The sequence below is a fragment of the Pezoporus occidentalis genome, unplaced genomic scaffold, assembly GCF_034315485.1.
Source record: "Pezoporus occidentalis ecotype Australia unplaced genomic scaffold, CSIRO_AGI_Poc_V1 ctg933, whole genome shotgun sequence".
NCBI classification, from domain to species: Eukaryota; Metazoa; Chordata; class Aves; order Psittaciformes; family Psittacidae; genus Pezoporus; species Pezoporus occidentalis.
In genome coordinates, this window is record NW_026916298.1 from 1 (window position 1) to 18,968 (window position 18,968).

Here is an 18,968-nt window from a genome sequence, read left to right on the forward strand (position 1 = left end):
CCATCCCATTCATCCCATCCCATCCCATCCCATCCCATCCCATTCATCCCATCCCATCCAATTCTCATCCCATCCCATCCCCATCCCATCCCATCCATCCCATTCATCCCATCCCATCCATCCCATCCCATCCCATTACATCCCATCCCATCCAATTCTCATCCCATCTCACCCCATCCCATTCATCCCATCCCACCCCATCCCATCCACGCCATCCCACCCCATCCCATCCAATTCCCATCCCATCCCCATTCCATCCATCCCATCCCATCCAATTCATCCCATCCCCATCCCATCCAATCCATCCCATCCTATTCCATCCCACTCCACCCCAACCCATCCCATTCATCCCATCCTATTACATCCCATCCCATCCAATTCTCATCCCAACCCATCCCATCCCATCCAATTCTCATCCCATCCCATCCCCCCATCCCATCCATCCCACCCCATCCCATTCCATCCCATCCCATCCCTTTCATCCCATCCAATTCATCCCATCCCATCCCATCCCATGCAATCCCCATCCCATCCATCCCATCCCCCCCATCCCATCTAATCCATTCCATCCTAATTCCATCCCATCCCACCCCATCCCATCCCATCCAATTCTCATCCCACCCCACCCCATGCATCCCACCGCATCCCGACCTGCCGGAGCGTGTGATGCCTCAGGATGTTCTCCTGTTTGCTGACGCCGGAGCCGGCGGGCGCCGCGGTGGGGGACAGGGCTGCCTGCTGCTGCAGCCGCTGCTCGATCTCCTGCGGCACGGGACCGGCACCCACTCAGCACCCAGCACCCAGCACCCCCCTCAGCACCCAGCACCTCCTCAGCACCCAGCACCCAGCACCCTCCTCAGCACCCCCTCAGCACCCAGCACCCCCTCAGCACCCAGCACCCAGCACCCCCTCAGCACCCAGCACCTCCTCAGCACCCAGCACCCAGCACCCTCCTCAGCACCCCCTCAGCACCCAGCACCCCCTCAGCACCCAGCACCCAGCACCCCCTCAGCACCCAGCACCTCCTCAGCACCCAGCACCCCCTCAGCACCCAGCACCTCCTCAGCACCCAGCACCCCCTCAGCACCCCCTCAGCACCCAGCACCCAGCACCCCCTCAGCACCCAGCACCCAGCACCCTCCTCAGCACCCCCTCAGCACCCAGCACCCCCTCAGCACCCAGCACCCTCCTCAGCACCCCCTCAGCACCCAGCACCCCCTCAGCACCCAGCACCCTCCTCAGCACCCAGCACCCAGCACCCAGCACCCCCTCAGCACCCCGTCAGCACCCAGCACCCCCTCAGCACCCAGCACCCCCTCAGCACCCAGCACCCCCTCAGCACCCACAGCCCCCTCAGCACCCAGCACCCCCCTCAGCACCCAGCACCCCCTCAGCACCCCCTCAGCACCCAGCACCCAGCACCCCCTCAGCACCCAGCACCTCCTCAGCACCCAGCACCCCCTCAGCACCCAGCACCCCCTCAGCACCCAGCACCCCCTCAGCACCCAGCACCCTCCTCAGCACCCAGCACCCCCTCAGCACCCAGCACCCTCCTCAGCACCCAGCACCCTCCTCAGCACCCTCCTCAGCACCCAGCACCCTCCTCAGCACCCAGCAACCCTCAGCACCCAGCACCCTCCTCAGCACCCAGCACCCCCTCAGCACCCCCTCAGCAACCCCCTCAGCACCCAGCACCCTCCTCAGCACCCAGCACCCTCCTCAGCACCCCCTCAGCACCCAGCGCCCCCTCAGCACCCAGCACCCTCCTCAGCACCCCCTCAGCACCCAGCACCCCCCAAAGGCTCCTCCTTCCCCATCGGACGCATCCCAAACGGATCCTGCAGTGCATCAAGGGGCTTCCCTCTACATTCCCCCCCCATGGCCTCTAAAGGACATCCCAGCACTGATCCATCCCGGGAATGTGGAGAATTCCCTCTTTCCACACCCAAATCCACTTCCCACCCCTTCCATCACAGCCAAAAGGGAAAGGAAAGCAGCAAAAGGAGCAACCTCTCCGGCGCTCCCAAACCCACGGCAAACCCGACAGCTCCAAAGCTTGGGAATGCCGAGCTTCCAAGTGGGATCCGTGCACTCGCCTGCTCCTGCTGCAGGGCCTTGACGAAGGCGTTCTTGAGCCTGTTGGTGTGCTCGGCCTTGAGGGCCTTCTTCTGGTTGGACGTCATGCACTGCTCGCACAGGATCTTCCCGTTCTTCTCCTGCTTCCAGTGCGGGGTGAAGTCCGTGCGGCACTGGGCGCACACGAAGGGCTCCACGCGCAGCACGGAGGAGCAGCTTTTCCCTAGGGAATGCCATAAAACAGGATGGGAATGGGGCTGGGGGGGGGGAAACAGGAGGAGAAACAAGGGGCAAAACCACAACCAGCACTGGTGTCGCTGCCTCCATCCCAGGTGAAGGCAGAGAGGATGGGAAGGATCCAGGAACGGAATTCCGGGATGGTGCTGCCTCCATCCCATGTGAAGGCAGAGAGGATGGGAAGGATCCAGGAAGGGAATTCCGGGATGGTGCTGCCTCCATCCCATGGGAAGGCAGAGAGGATGGGAAGGATCCAGGAAGGGAATTCCGGGATGGTGCTGCCTTCATCCCATGTGCGGGCAGAGAGGATGGGAAGGATCCAGCAAGGGAATTCCGGGATGGTGCTGCCTCCATCCCATGTGAAGGCAGAGAGGATGGGAAGGATCCAGCAAGGGAATTCCGGGATGGTGCTGCCTCCATCCCAAGCACTGGCAGAGAGGATGGGAAGGATCCAGGAAGGGAATTCCGGGATGGTGCTGCCTCCATCCCATGGGAAGGCAGAGAGGATGGGAAGGATCCAGGAAGGGAATTCCGGGATGGTGCTGCCTCCATCCCATGTGCTCACAGAGAGGATGGGAAGGATCCAGCAAGGGAATTCCGGGATGGTGCTGCCTCCATCCCATGGGAAGGCAGAGAGGATGGGAAGGACCCAGGAAGGGAATTCCGGGATGGTGCTGCCTCCATCCCACGGGAAGGCAGAGAGGATGGGAAGGATCCAGGAAGGGAATTCCGGGATGGTGCTGCCTCCATCCCAGGCACTGGCAGAGAGGATGGGAAGGATCCAGCAAAGGGAATTCCGGGATGGTGCTGCCTCCATCCCATGTGAAGGCAGAGAGGATGGGAAGGATCCAGCAAGGGAATTCCGGGATGGGGCTGCCTCCATCCCAGGTGAAGGCAGAGAGGATGGGAAGGATCCAGCAAGGGAATTCCGGGATGGGGCTGCCTCCATCCCAGGGGAAGGCAGAGAGGATGGGAAGGATCCAGGAAGGGAATTCCGGGATGGTGCTGCCTCCATCCCAGGTGCGGGCAGAGAGGATGGGAAGGATCCAGGAAGGGAATTCCGGGATGGTGCTGCCTCCATCCCATGTGCGGGCAGAGAGGATGGGAAGGATCCAGGAAGGGAATTCCGGGATGGTGCTGCCTCCATCCCATGTGCGGGCAGAGAGGATGGGAAGGATCCAGCAAAGGGAATTCCGGGATGGTTCTGCCTCCATCCCATGTGCAGGCAGAGAGGATGGGAAGGATCCAGGAAGGGAATTCCGGGATGGTGCTGACTCCATCCCAGGTAAAGGCAGAGAGGATGGGAAGGATCCAGGAAGGGAATTCCGGGATGGTGCTGCCGCCATGATCCCGGCATTCCCAAGGGAGAAACAGGACAAGGTTTGCCCTCAACCTGATGGGGCTTGGCTTAGGAACAGCCGGAAGCGCACGGCCGCAGCCCCATAGGGCTGCACCGCCTCAATCCCATCCACCCAGCTCCCAGGGGCATCCCAATGGGATGGGAGCCGGCACCACGGGGCTGGCAGCTCCCAGGGCAATTCCAAGGCTATTCCAGGACCTTGGCACACCAAGGCCGCCAAAGCGGCTCCGACTGCTTGGGGTTGGGCTTGGGGGGGGACAACCAGGTTCTGGCCTCCTCCCGTTGCAGGCAGCCAAGCAGGGAGGAGCAGAGATCTCCCAAAGCACCCATGTGGGGTTTTCCCATCGACTCCCTAGGGGATGGGGTGGGGTGGGGTGGGATGGGGTGGATGGGATGGGATGGGATGGGGTGGATGGGATGGGATGGGATGGGGATGGGGTGGGATGGGGTGGGATGGGATGGGATGGATGGGATGGGATCGGGATGGGATGGGATGAGATGGATGGGATGGGGTGGGATGGGATGGATGGGATGGGGTGGGATTGGGTGGGATGGGATTGGGTGGATCCTATGGGATGGGATGGGGAATGGGATGGGGAATGGGATGGGATGGGATTGGGGATGGGATTGGGATGGGATGGGAATGGGATGGCATTGGAATGGGATTGGGATGGGATGGGAAATGGGATGGGGATGGGATGGGGTGGGATGGGATGGGATGGGGATGGGATGGGGATGGGATGGGATGGGATGGGGTGGGATGGGATGGGATGGGGATGGGGTGGGGATGGGATGGGATAGGATGGGATGGGGTGGGATGGGATGGGATGGGATGGGGATGGGATGGGGTGGGATGGGATAAGATGGGATGGGATGGGATGGGGTGGGGATGGGATGGGATGGGATGGGATGGGATGGGATGGGATGGGACAGCAGCACCCCGGGCGCTCACCTTGGCTGTCGATGACGCTCTGCACCACCTCCTCCAGCCCCACCATGTAGATGAACTCGCTGTTGGCCGCGCTGGGGAGGAAATGCAGGAGGGGAGCGGGGGGTTTTGGGGGGGGGATCTCCAGCAGGGTCTTTTCCAGCTGCTTCCGGAGGGCCAGCTTGGCAGCGGCTTGGGAATTGGCGGCGTCGGACAAAGCGCTGGGGCTGGGAAGGGGAGAGGAGACCCTGGCCACGGAGCCGGGCGGGAGGTGGGAGGCGAGGTTCATGTAGATGGCCGAGGAGGAGCTCCGCTGGCACGGCACGGACGAGCTGGATTGCTGGTGAGGAAGAGGAATGCGAGCTCAGGATGAAGGATCCCATCCCAAAGCGGTGCCCAGGGAGCTCCAGGCCTCTGGAATCCCATGCCCGGAGCAGGGCTGCTCGCAGGGCGCATCCCCTCCCGGCCCATTGGCGTTCCCAACGGGGACAATTCCCTCCGGAAATGTGTGGGGCTGGGAAGGATTGGGAATAACACGGGGAGGATAACCCCGCTTGTCTCGATTGGAATGCTGAGATTGGAGATCTCAGTGCCGGGCTGATCCTTAGAGCATCTCCCAGGGCCTACAGCCACCTGGAGAGGGGCTTGGATGAGGGGTTGGGATGAGCTTGAGGCTCCTTCCCAACCCAACCCATTCCAGGATTCCCTATCAGGTCAAGCCCATCCTTCCCAACCCATTCCATGATTCCCCATCATTTCAAGCCCACCCTTTCCAATCCAACCCATTCCATGTTTCCTCATCATTTCAAGCCCATCCTTCCCAACCCATTCCATGATTCCCCATCATTTCAAGCCCATCCTTCCCAACCCAACCCATTCCATGTTTCCTCATCATTTCAAGCCCATCCTTCCCAACCCATTCCATGTTTCCCCATCATTTCAAGCCCATCCTTCCCAACCCAACCCATTCCATGATTCCCCATCATTTCAAGACCATCCTTCCCAACCCAACCCATTCCATGATTCCCCATCATTTCAAGCCCATCCTTCCCAACCCATTCCATGTTTCCCCATCATTTCAAGCCCATCCTTCCCAACCCAACCCATTCCATGTTTCCCCATCATTTCAAGCCCATCCTTCCCAACCCATTCCATGATTCCCCATCAGGTCAAGCCCATCCTTCCCAACCCAACCCATTCCATGATTCCCCATCATTTCAAGCCCATCCTTCCCAACCCATTCCAGGATTCCCCATCATTTCAAGCCCATCCTTCCCAACCCATTCCATGATTCCACATCATTTCAAGCCCATCATTCCCAACCCATTCCATGATTCCCCATCATTTCAAGCCCATCCTTCCCAACCCATTCCATGATTCCTCATCATTTCAAGCCCATCCTTCCCAACCCATTCCATGTTTCCTCATCATTTCAAGCCCATCCTTCCCAACCCATTCCATGATTCCCCATCATTTCAAGCCCATCCTTCCCAACCCATTCCATGATTCCCCATCATTTCAAGCCCATCCTTCCCAACCCATTCCAGGATTCCCCATCATTTCAAGCCCATCCTTCCCAACCCATTCTATGATTCCCCATCATTTCAAGCCCATCCTTCCCAACCCAACCCATTCCATGATTCCCCATCATTTCAAGCCCATCCTTCCCAACCCATTCTATGATTCCCCATCATTTCAAGCCCATCCTTCCCAACCCAACCCATTCCATGATTCCCCATCATTTCAAGCCCATCCTTTCCAACCCAACGCATTCCATGATTCCCCATCATTTCAAGCCCATCCTTTCCAACCCAACCCATTCCATGATTCCCCATCATTTCAAGCCCATCCTTCCCAACCCATTCCAGGATTCCCCATCAGGTCAAGCCCATCCTTCCCAACCCAACCCATTCCATGATTCCCCATCATTTCAAGCCCATCCTTCCCAACCCATTCCATGTTTCCTCATCATTTCAAGCCCATCCTTCCTAACCCAACCCATTCCAGGATTCCCCATCATTTCAAGCCCATCCTTCCCAACCCATTCCATGATTCCCCATCATTTCAAGCCCATCCTTCCCAACCCAACCCATTCCATGTTTCCCCATCATTTCAAGCCCATCCTTCCCAACCCAACCCATTCCATGATTTCCCATCATTTCAAGCCCATCCTTCCCAACCCAACCCATTCCATGATTCCCCATCATTTCAAGCCCATCCTTCCCAACCCAACCCATTCCAGGATTCCCCATCATTTCAAGCCCATCCATCCCAACCCATTCCATGTTTCCCCATCATTTCAAGCCCATCCTTCCCAACCCAACCCATTCCAGGATTCCCCATCATTTCAAGCCCATCCTTCCCAACCCATTCCATGATTCCCCATCATTTCAAGCCCATCCTTCCCAACCCATTCCTGGATTCCCCATCATTTCAAGCCCATCCTTCCCAACCCATTCCATGATTCCCCATCATTTCAAGCCCATCCTTCCCAACCCATTCCATGTTTCCCCATCATTTCAAGCCCATCCTTCCCAACCCAACCCATTCCATGATTTCCCATCATTTCAAGCCCATCCTTCCCAACCCATTCCATGATTCCCCATCATTTCAAGCCCATCCTTCCCAACCCAACCCATTCCAGGATTCCCCATCATTTCAAGCCCATCCATCCCAACCCATTCCATGTTTCCCCATCATTTCAAGCCCATCCTTCCCAACCCATTCCATGTTTCCCCATCATTTCAAGCCCATCCTTCCCAACCCATTCCATGATTCCCCATCAGGTCAAGCCCATCCATCCCAACCCATTCCATGATTCCCCATCATTTCAAGCCCATCCTTCCCAACCCATTCCATGTTTCCCCATCATTTCAAGCCCATCCTTCCCAACCCAACCCATTCCATGATTTCCCATCATTTCAAGCCCATCCTTCCCAACCCAACCCATTCCATGATTCCCCATCATTTCAAGCCCATCCTTCCCAACCCAACCCATTCCAGGATTCCCCATCATTTCAAGCCCATCCATCCCAACCCATTCCATGTTTCCCCATCATTTCAAGCCCATCCTTCCCAACCCAACCCATTCCAGGATTCCCCATCATTTCAAGCCCATCCTTCCCAACCCATTCCATGATTCCCCATCATTTCAAGCCCATCCTTCCCAACCCATTCCATGTTTCCCCATCATTTCAAGCCCATCCTTTCCAACCCAACCCATTCCATGTTTCCCCATCATTTCAAGCCCATCCTTCCCAACCCAACCCATCCCATGATTCCCCATCATTTCAAGCCCATCCTTTCCAACCCAACCCATTCCATGATTCCCCATCATTTCAAGCCCATCCTTCCCAACCCATTCCATGATTCCCCATCAGGTCAAGCCCATCCTTTCCAACCCAACCCATTCCAGGATTCCCCATCATTTCAAGCCCATCCTTCCCAACCCATTCCATGATTCCCCATCATTTCAAGCCCATCCTTCCCAACCCATTCCATGATTCCCCATCATTTCAAGCCCATCCTTCCCAACCCAACCCATTCCATGATTCCCCATCATTTCAAGCCCATCCTTCCCAACCCATTCCATGATTCCCCATCATTTCAAGCCCATCCTTTCCAACCCAACCCATTCCATGATTCCCCATCATTTCAAGCCCATCCTTCCCAACCCAACCCATTCCATGATTCCCCATCATTTCAAGCCCATCCTTCCCAACCCATTCCATGTTTCCCCATCATTTCAAGCCCATCCTTCCCAACCCATTCCATGTTTCCCCATCATTTCAAGCCCATCCTTCCCAACCCATCCCATGATTCCCCATCATTTCAAGCCCATCCTTCCCAACCCATTCCATGTTTCCCCATCATTTCAAGCCCATCCTTCCCAACCCATCCCATGATTCCCCATCATTTCAAGCCCATCCTTTCCAACCCATCCCATGATTCCCCATCATTTCAAGCCCATCCTTCCCAACCCAACCCATTCCAGGATTCCCCATCATTTCAAGCCCATCCTTCCCAACCCATTCCATGTTTCCCCATCATTTCAAGCCCATCCATCCCCTCCCCTTGGCGTGTGTCCTCCTGCGACCTCCACGCCGAGCGCTGGGCGCTCTCCCCATTCCCATCGGAAGGGCGGGATGGGACCTTACTGGCTGGTAGTTGATGGCTGGATTCATGCTGGGCGTCGTGGTCCGGATGAGGCCGGGTTTGGGAGGCCCCCTCTGGCCCTGGAGCTGGGCAGGGCTGGGAGCGATCACGCGCTGGGACATGAGCATGTGGGGCAGGGTGGTGGTGCTGGCCGAGCGGATGACGCTGTGACCCTGGATGGGGGGGGAGAAGCAAGGCCTGAGGGCATTCCCGTTCCTCGGAATGCTGCTCCAGGAACTCCGTGCTCCTTGATGACCCGGAGGGCCGAAGCCTCGTGGTCACCTATCCCTGGTTTCTGAGTCAAGGGAAGGGGTGGGAATCTCATGGAGCGACTGCTTCCCATGAGCCAGGGACTTCCAGGATCTGGGATGGGATGGCTTGGAAGTTGTTGCCAAGCCCCACATCCTGGCAGCGCTCAAGGCCAGGCTGGATGGGGCTTGGAGCAAGCTGGACTACAGGAAGGGGGTTGGAGCTGGATGAGCTTTAAGCTCCCTTCAATCCAATTCCATGCTCCTGTGATCCTGGGTTAATCCATATGGAGAAACAAGAAGGGAAAAACGGGATTGAGGAGCACGGAGCTCTTCCAGCCGGGATTCACACCGCTGCTGGAGCTCCACATGGAATGGGTCTAAGAGGGCTGCTCCCAGGGAAGGGAGCTTGTTGGGGCAGGAATGCAGGGGCCTGTTTCACACCTCGATCCCAGGCGATCCCAACCATCACCCCGGGATTGGGAAGCCCCGGAGCAGAGGCTTCTCCCAATGGCTCCAATGGGAACAGAGAGGTCCGACAGCTCAATCCCCTCATGGAAGCACCTCCTGCCCGGCAGCCTCTTCCCTTCCTCCCCGTGCCCTTCAGCTGCTTCCCGGGATGCTGCATCCCAAAGGAAAGGCTCCCAAAGCCAGGGCAAACAAGGAGCTTCCTTCAGCAGCCCCATCCCACAACGGGCCTGAGCCCGGCTCGTTGCCATAGCAAAGCCAACACCCATCCCAAACAAAGGGAATTGGGAATGCTGGGAGGGAAGGAAGGAAGGAGCAGGAGGCAGGGGGATGCGCTGCATCCCGCATCCCTATTCCAACGTGGAGGCAGGAAGGGATAAAGCCCGTTCCCGGAGCTCATGGAACACTCGGAGTATCCCAAAGCCCCATAAAGAGCCCCAGAGGCGGCATTCCCAAATGGGACAGATCCCAAGGCAGCTCCTTCCACATCACACAAGCCAGGGCATCACCTGGAGCGGCCTCCATCCATCCCCATGCGCATCCATGAGCTGCTCCGTGGGGATGGCTGAGCCTGGAGGAGGCTCCTGAAGGGAAACCTGGGAAGGGGCCTCGGAGAAGGGATGGAGGGGCAGGAAAAGGGGAATGATTGATTCCATGATTCCTCTTAGGTGAGAGGGAACTTCCCAGCCCAAGCGTGCGTCACCAGGCTCACGGTGCCGGGAACCCCTTGGAGCCGGCGTCTCCATAGGGAAGGGATGTTGGGAATTCTCACCTGTAATGTCCTTAGGTTCTGAGGCTCAACCCCCTGAGCTCCAGGCCTGGAGGGCAGCTTGGACAGTCCCTGCTGTCCCACGTGAGCAGGAGAAGGCTGGACGATGGAGGCCGCGTTCTGCACCACGGGAGTCTGCGTGGGGAGCAAAGGAGAGGCGGCATCAGGGATGCAATTCCATGCCCGGAGCCAGCCCCCTCCTCATCCTCATCCAGCCCCATGGGATGCTTCACCTTCTGCACCACGTTCTCCTTCTGCAGCTGGCTTTGCCTCAGCTTCTTCAGCAGCACCAGCCTGGCCTCCTCGAGCCGCAGCTCATCCCGGAGCTGCTTGATGAGCTGCTGCCTCTCCTCTATGCTCTTCCCCTAGGGAGAGATCCCAAATCCCATTCACCTTCCCGGCAGCGGGAAGAGCACGACGATGCTTTCCTCCATGGATCAGCAGGGATGGTGATGCCCCAAAGGTGTCCCCCCGTCATCCCCCCCTTCCAAATCCCAGCAGTGGAATGGCTCCGTGCTGGAGCATCCATCAGGAAAAGCAGGCTCTTCCCTACCTTGAACATCTCCAGGTTGGCTGCCTTGAGGCGCTCTTCCATGCGGGAGCTGGAACGGGGGCTGGAGGCTTCGTTGTCGGAGAGGACGATGATGTCCGGGGATGGGGTCAATCGGCCCCTGTCCTGCTCGCTGCGGGGGGGGTGTAAGGATAAAGGTGGGAATATGGAGCCAGGAGGAACGGATCCCGAGTGGAATAACCCCCCCCCAATCACCAGGGATGCGAACTGGAGCTCGGCACCGTGCTCCGTGCCCATAGAGAGCCGGGATGGAAGAAGGGAAAAGCCACGTTGGAATGGGGTTTCCTGCCCTGGGATAAGGGGAAGGTGTGGGAAGCAAACCCCATTCCGAGGAAGGAGGCACTAATAAAAGCCTTCTGCTGTTCCAAATGGAAGGAAATGCTTGGAAAACCTTGGGAATTGTGCACTAAGGCAGTGTGAAGCACTGAGGCCCGTGGGGGCTCAGCACCACCGGGAGGTCTCTGCCCTGAGGCTGCAGCAGGAGGCGCATGGATGATCCGATCCCAAGTTTTTGGCTTCCAAGAGGAAGCCCGGAGCTGAATCCAAGCTTCCAGGCTTGGCTGCTCCGAGGGCAATGGGATGCTCAGAGTGGGAATGTGGCTCCCAGCGTCTTGGCTTCATCTCCCAGGCGGTTGCATGGAATTCCAGGGCACATCCACCCGCAAACCTCATCCATACGGAGATCCCAGCTGGAAAAGCACCCCCAGCAGCGTGGCTCCACCCCATCCGAACCAACAGGGAGGAATCATCTGACCCCAGACTGTGATCCCCAGCTATCCCATTCCTGCAGGATCCCAAGGCTTTTCCAGCTGCTCCATCCCGGAGCACAGGAGAAGGTGGCGTGGTCCAGAGCATCCCGTGGATGCCAGTGGGCCCCGCTCCATCCACACAACCCATCCTGCATCCCAGTGGGTTCGATTCAGCTTTCCAAGGGGAAAAGCTGCTGTTGGATGGGATGAACACGTGCTGATCACATGGATCCTGCCGGAACCAATCCCAAGCCTCGGGATGCGCTTCCACTGAGGAACAGCATCCCAACCTCTTGGGTTAGAGGGACGGAAGGCAACTAAGCCTTGAGCCCAGCGGGGCTTCCTCCTCCTCCAGCATCCTTGGATACAGCTCAGGGATACCTGGAGTTGTAAAGGATCACGTTGGGATGGATGTGCTGGTACCCAACGGGATGTGCTGGTACCCAACTGGATGTGCCGGTACCCAACGGGATGTGCCGGTACCCAACGGGATGTGCTGGTACCCAACTGGATGTGCCGGTACCCAACGGGATGTGCTGGTACCCAACGGGATGTGCTGGTACCCAACGGGATGTGCCGGTACCCAACGGGATGTGCTGGTACCCAACTGGATGTGCTGGTACCCAACTGGATGTGCCGGTACCCAACGGGATGTGCTGGTACCCAACGGGATGTGCCGGTATCCAACTGGATGTGCCGGTATCCAACTGGATGTGCCGGTACCCAACTGGATGTGTTCGTACCCAACTGGATGTGCCGGTACCCAACTGGATGTGCCGGTACCCAACTGGATGTGCCGGTATCCAACTGGATGTGCCGGTATCCAACAGGATGTGCCGGTACCCAACGGGATGTGCCGGTACACAACGGGATGTGCCAGTACCCAACGGGATGTGCCGGTACCCAACGGGATGTGCCGGTACCCAACTGGATGTGCTGCACCCAACTGGATGTGCCGGTACCCAACTGGATGTGCCAGTACCCAACGGGATGTGCCGGTACCCAACTGGATGTGCTGCACCCAACTGGATGTGCCGGTACCCAACTGGATGTGCTGCACCCAACTGGATGTGCTGCACCCAACTGGATGTGCTGCACCCAACTGGATGTGCTGCACCCAACTGGATGTGTTCATACCCAACTGGATGTGCTGCACCCAACCGGATGTGCTGCACCCAACTGGATGTGCCGGTACCCAACTGGATGTGCCGGTACCCAACTGGACGTGCTGGCACCCAACTGGATGTGTTCGTACCCAACAGGATGTGCTGGTATCCAACTGGATGTGCCGGTACCCAACGGGATGTGCCGGTACCCAAATGGATGTGCTGGTACCCAACGGGATGTGCTGGTACCCAACGGGATGTGCTGGTACCCAACTGGACGTGCCGGTACCCAACGGGATGTGCTGGTACCCAACTGGATGTGCTGGTACCCAACGGGATGTGCCGGTACCCAACTGGATGTGCTGCACCCAACTGGATGTGCCAGCACCCAACTGGATGTGCCAGCACCCAACTGGATGTGCTGCACCCAACTGGATGTGTTCATACCCAACTGGATGTGCTGCACCCAACTGGATGTGTTCATACCCAACTGGATGTGCTGCACCCAACTGGATGTGCCGGTACCCAACTGGATGTGCTGCACCCAACTGGATGTGCTGCACCCAACTGGATGTGCCGGTACCCAACTGGATGTGCTGCACCCAACTGGATGTGCTGCACCCAACTGGATGTGCCAGCATCCAACTGGATGTGCTGCACCCAACTGGATGTGCTGGCACCCAACTGGATGTGCCGGTACCCAACTGGATGTGCCGGTACCCAACTGGATGTGCTGCACCCAACTGGATGTGCCAGCATCCAACTGGATGTGCTGCACCCAACTGGATGTGCCAGCATCCAACTGGATGTGCTGCACCCAACTGGATGTGCCAGCATCCAACTGGATGTGCTGCACCCAACTGGATGTGCCGGTACCCAACTGGATGTGCCGGTACCCAACTGGACGTGCCAGTACCCAACTGGATGTGCAGTATCTTACACCCAGAGCCATCACTCCCACATTTAGCACCTCAGAAGCTTAACCCCCTTTGCCAAGTGGCTGAGTGCCACCCACACTGGGGCACCCCTTGGGTTTTGGGGGAGAACTGTGCTTTCCAGAGGAGCAACACCCCCATGATGGCCTCGGAGCAGGACCCAGGTGAACCCACAGGGTGCTGGGTGCACCCAGATGCCCCCCCAGGAGGACACTTACACCCTCGAGAACAACAGCACCGACGAAGGATGCTCCATAGGCCAAAGGGTGACAGAGGGTCTCACATTCGCTATAGCACCCAGAGGGAGCATGGAGATCCTTCCCCTTCCAGTCCCCCATCCCGGTTGGAACACCGGCATCTACATCCAGAGCCCAGCTCTGCATGGGAAGGACCAGCAGCTCCTTCCCGTTGGGATGAAGGGACCTTTCCAGCTTGGACCAGATTGCTCCAAGCTCCATCCCACCCGGCCCTACGGCTGCACCTTTCAATGCCCAACACAGGGATGCAGGAGCCACAGAATCCATGCGGATGCGGGCTGGAATAAGCAGCAAAGCCAACAGCAGCTGACAGCAAGCTCTGCTCCTCCTGCCTCCATCCAATGGGGACCCCCCCCCCCCCCAAAAAAAGGTCCATTTGACACCCTCAAAAGCAAGAGAAAGGGAGCACCCACCTCCTCCTGGCGCTCATATCCACGGGCTCCTCATTGATGTTCTCCTTGCCCGGCCTCCCCCCGGTCCTGCCGTCGCCGTGGGGCCGGAGGCTCCCGTTGAGCTTTTCCTCGTAGCCCTTCCCGGCGTCCGGCTTCACGGCCAGCTCGTGGGGGACGTCGAGCCCGGCCAGGTCTTTCCTCTTGAGCAGGGCCAGCATCTTGAGGCGCTCCATGGCCTCGTGCCCTTCCATCTTCAGCCTCTTGGCCAGGACGTCGTCGCGCTCCTCGGCCTGGTCCAGGCTCCGCTTGAGCAGGTTGAGGCGCAGAGCATCCTCCGTCATCCTGTCCATCCTGCGGGATACGGGGCACCGTCAATGGGAGGCACGGAGCGACCGCCCCCCCACTGCATCCCAGATCCCAAAGCAAGGGGAAGGAAGGGCCGCAGGCTTCCGGCATCCCGAATTCCCTTGGGAACGGCGGATACAAGCCTAGAGGCAGCAATGAACCACCACTGGGCGCAACCCAAGTGGCTCGGGATCCTTTAGGATCACCAGGGCGAGGCCACCACAGCGTTAAGCCCGTTGGCAAGGGGAGATGGGAAGCTCAAAGGCTTCATTCCATGGCTTTTTCCCCTTCGGATGGGGACCCGAGGCCCGGATTGAGCATCCCAAGAGCTGCCCAAGGACCGTCCCCTTGCGTGGGTGAGGAATGCGGGATGGAGGCACCCCCCCTTCCCCATCCCTGCTCCCTCTCCCAGGGCTGGGAATGCCGCTGGGAGACAGAAGCAGGCAGGAGGCAGAGCCCAGCCCCATCACCCTGCTCCGGCTGCACCCATCGGGAAGAGCCAAGGGAATTCCACCTGGGAACAGGGGAAGATGGGGACGGACACCGGGAGCAGCTCCTAAAGGGGGCTACAGGAAACCTGGAGACAAGGGCATGATCCCAAGGGCTACCTGCGGGAATCCCTATGGAAAAGCAGGAAAACTCCATCCCAGCCCCTCGGCACGGCTTTTCCCTACCGGAACGTGCACGGCGGCGGCAACCCAATGGAGCCGGACAAGCGGGGGCAAGCCCGGGAGCCACCTGCGCCGTTGCTATTCCAGCCCCAGGGAATGCTGGGGGGGTCAAGGAGCTGGAGAAGGGAAAGGGCTGCGGGATAGGGAGAGGCTGCGGTCGGGATGCCAGGGATGCGCCTGGGAGATGAAAGGAGGAGGAGGAGGAGGGGCAGGGAAAGGGAGCCCCAACCCTCATGGGTGATTCCCATCGGGAAGCTGCTTCATCCCGAGGGAACGAGCTCCGCGTCGAGGTGTAAAGCGAATGGATCCCTTCCGTACGGCTCGGATGGGAGCAGCTTGAACCCTTCCAGCCCATAGCATTCCATAAGGGAGGAAGCAGCGCGCCGGGACGCAGACAGGGAATATCCCGGTGGGAAAAGAAGGCCTCGGCCAACAAGCACCAAGGGAACACCCCAGCAGCATCCACTTGTTGCTTTCCCCGCCATTCCAGGATTCGGGAATCCCTCAGCCTGCTGCTGGGATCCCACTGGCAAGGATGGAGGCCCCGGGCTCATCCCAAACCGGACCATCCGGCCTCACCCCCTCCGGCAGCCGGCATTCCCTAAGGATCTGCCGTTATCCCATGAGGGAAGCCCGGGGTGTATCCCTGCGGATCCAGGCTGGAATCGCCTCTGGAGCCGATTCCAAGCTAAAGGTGAAGCATGGCAAGAACGAGCTTCCAATCCCCACATCCAACACCATTCCCATCGATCCAACCCTCCTCGTGCCTGTATCCCAGCCCCTAAGCAGGAGCCCGCTCCCATCTGCATCCCCTCGCTCGGAGCCACCCATTCCCAGTGGCCGGCTTTAACCCCCAGCATCCCTACGGAGAGCACCGGGAACGCTGCAGGATCGGGCCCCTGCGCATCCATGGATGGGAATTCCCTCCCTGGAACAAGCAGAGCCCTATGGAGCAGGAGGAGCCTGCATGGGAGCTCCCATCGGGAATGGGGTGCAGAGCTTGGGCCATGGGCAACGACCCCAACCGGACGGAGCCATCTCCGGCAGCATTCCAAAGCCTTGGAAAAGGACGGAGCCCGGCGATCCCGGTGAGTCCCAACCGGCTCTTCCAAGGCATCCCTCAGGTCCTAAGCGCAAGGGGAGCTGATCCCACCGGAGCCACTCTACGGCAGCATCACGCAGGCGCTGGGGTACCGGGATCGGGAATGATTCCCTTCCCATCGCAGGGAAGGAGCCCAGGATCGCAATCCGGGATCACTCGGAGCCGTGAGCATTCCAAACGGGATCATGGAGCCCGCTCCTAACCCACGGCAGAGCCTCGAGGCCATCCCAATGCGCTCGGCCATAGCGGAAAGCCCGTCTTCCCTACGGATGGGCTCCTCATCCCGAGCATCCCACGGGATGGAGCCGCTCCGGTGTCTCCAGCTGGCACGGAAAAGGAGCCAAGGTCTCGGCACAGCCACACAAAATGGCTGTCTCCCATTCCCAAACAACATTCCCGACTGGATCAGGACCTAGCCAGGGAATTCCCGACATTCCCACCTGCGGAGAAGAGCTTGGGCCAGCACCGAGGCAGAAGCAAAGCCGCCCTCCTGCTCCTTGCATCCCCATGCTGCCCATTGGAAGTTGTCGGGAATACCACAGGGAGGAGGAACTGGCCATGCAGGTAAGGCCGGAGCAGGGATTTAAAGGAATACCGAGCCCCAAATCCAGCTTGGAACAAAGAGGAAAGAGCTGAGAGCCCTTAAACCCAGGGTGGGGTGTGGGGGGGGGGGAAAGCTTTTCCCAGCTTCCCAAGGGGAATAAATGGGAGACAAAGGAGGTGTTTTAGCGGAGAACCGGGAGGGATTCCAATGGGATCAGGGCTGCAGCAGCAGCAACAGTTCCGCTCTTCCCGGTGGGACATCCCGCTGGGAGAGCCGAGCCCACGGTGCCAAGGCCACGTTCCCGACATCCATAGGGATGCAGGGACGGAGGCAACAGCGGCGAGGCCGGCGCGGAGCATCCCGGGATGAGTTTGGGATAGGGGGCAGGGGATCCCAACCTTGGGATGCGGTGGGATGAAGGCAGCTTTAAGCTGGACCAGGATGCTCCAAGCCCCATCCAGCACCGCCGGGGATGGGGCATCCAAACCTGCTCCCTCCGTCCCATCCCGGGATCCCATCACGCTCAACAGGGAATGACTTCAGCCTCAGGCCCCCTATCCAGCAGCTTAAAGCCATTCCCCTTCTCCTATCCCTATATCCCTTCTCCAAAGCCTCTTCCCAGGTTTTTCCAACCCCCCCCCCTTTCTCCTAAGTTTGCTTTCAGCCAACTTCCTTCTGGGATCATCCAGCACCAGGGACACCATTCCCTGCTCCATAAACCCTCGGGAAAGCTGCTCCTCAGCGGGAATACCGCCCGTGTCCCTCATATCCATCTAGCCACGGATCCATACACACATATCCATAAGGAATTGGCCAGCAATTGGGAAGATGCTGCTGGAAAACGCTCCCCCCCCCCCCCACCAATGGAACAGCAGGAATACAGGAGGCAGAAAAAGGGGGGGGGGGGGGGAACGGAGCCTTCACCTCCACCCTCCTCCTCCTCCTCCCATGCCCATTCCAACCGGGAATGACGCAGGCTTCCTTATATAATGCGCCGCGATTCCCTCGACTGCGGCCCTGCCTTTGTGCGCGCCGCTGGCCGGGAGCCATAGACACACATGGGGGGGGGGGGATTAAAATCATTCACGGAGTCATTAACAGCATCCCATTAATTAGGGGGGGGGGAAAGGGAAGGGAAGCACGGAATTCCTTGGATTTGCTTCGGTACCTGCGGCGCTGGTTGGGGACGGGGGTGGGAGGAATTCCAATGGAGAGAGGTGGGAAGGGTGGGATTGGGATGGGGAAGGGGGGGGGGGAAGCGTTGAGCGAGGCCCGGCGTGGAGTTGGCAAATCCCATGGGATGGATCCCGAAGGGAATACTCACAGGTCCGGGCTCCCCGGCGCCGCCTCCTCGACTTGCCAAGAGGCTCAAGGAGCCAAGGGAAGAGGGGCAGGGGCAGAGAGGAGCCTTCGGGAAGAGCAGGAGGAAGAGGCAGGGATTTGGGATGGGGATGAGGGGAGGCGGCCCCGTGTGCCATCCCCCTCCCGGCAGCGATCCCGATCCCAAGCCCGGCTCCGAGCGGGCACTCGCCTGCCAATCATGCGCCGTGACTGGTGGAGGAAACAAAAGAAAAGGGGGGATGCTCTCCCGGATTCCCGGCATGCCTTGCGGGAAGCGGGGGGGGGGGGGGAAGGCAAAAAAAGAGGGAAAAAAAATCGGGAAAAGAGCCAGGCGGAGGCGGTTTGGGAGCAAGGATTGGGGGGGGGGGGGGGTTGGGATCGGCTCTTTGGAAGAGGTCATGGATTGGGATGCATGGAAAAGGAACCCCCCCCCCCATTTTCCATCTCCGCCACCCCATGCTTGGCCCCCAGCCAAAGTTTGGCTTCATTCATGAGAGCCGGGGTTTTAACCCCTTGGTGGCCAAATCCTTCCCAAGCGGAAGAGCGCATCCCGAGGCCTCGGCAGCACCGGGATCAGGGAAGAGGAAGAGGGAGGAAGGCAAAGGAAAGGGATGCGGCCCCCATCGGCGCAGGGATGCGGGGCTCCCGGTCGCGGGTACCAAGGCGATGCTGGAGCAGCTCCCAAAGGGGCTCTCGGGAAGCTGGGCTTTGGGA

General features: G+C 59.1%; 1 protein-coding gene across 1 annotated transcript; it reads right to left on the reverse strand.

Moving 5' to 3' along the window:
- Nucleotides 1-651: 651 nt before the first annotated feature.
- Nucleotides 652-18,487, reverse strand: GATAD2B (GATA zinc finger domain containing 2B; the record flags this gene model as incomplete). Its single annotated transcript, XM_062606092.1, has 9 exons — nt 18,238-18,487; nt 14,273-14,602; nt 10,795-10,924; nt 10,475-10,606; nt 10,245-10,376; nt 8,759-8,929; nt 4,626-4,941; nt 2,097-2,299; nt 652-762 (listed from the first exon to the last, which is right to left on the reverse strand). Coding segments are annotated over exons 2-9 (1,524 nt in total), but the record flags the coding sequence as incomplete, so codon positions are not given.
- Nucleotides 18,488-18,968: the final 481 nt, after the last annotated feature.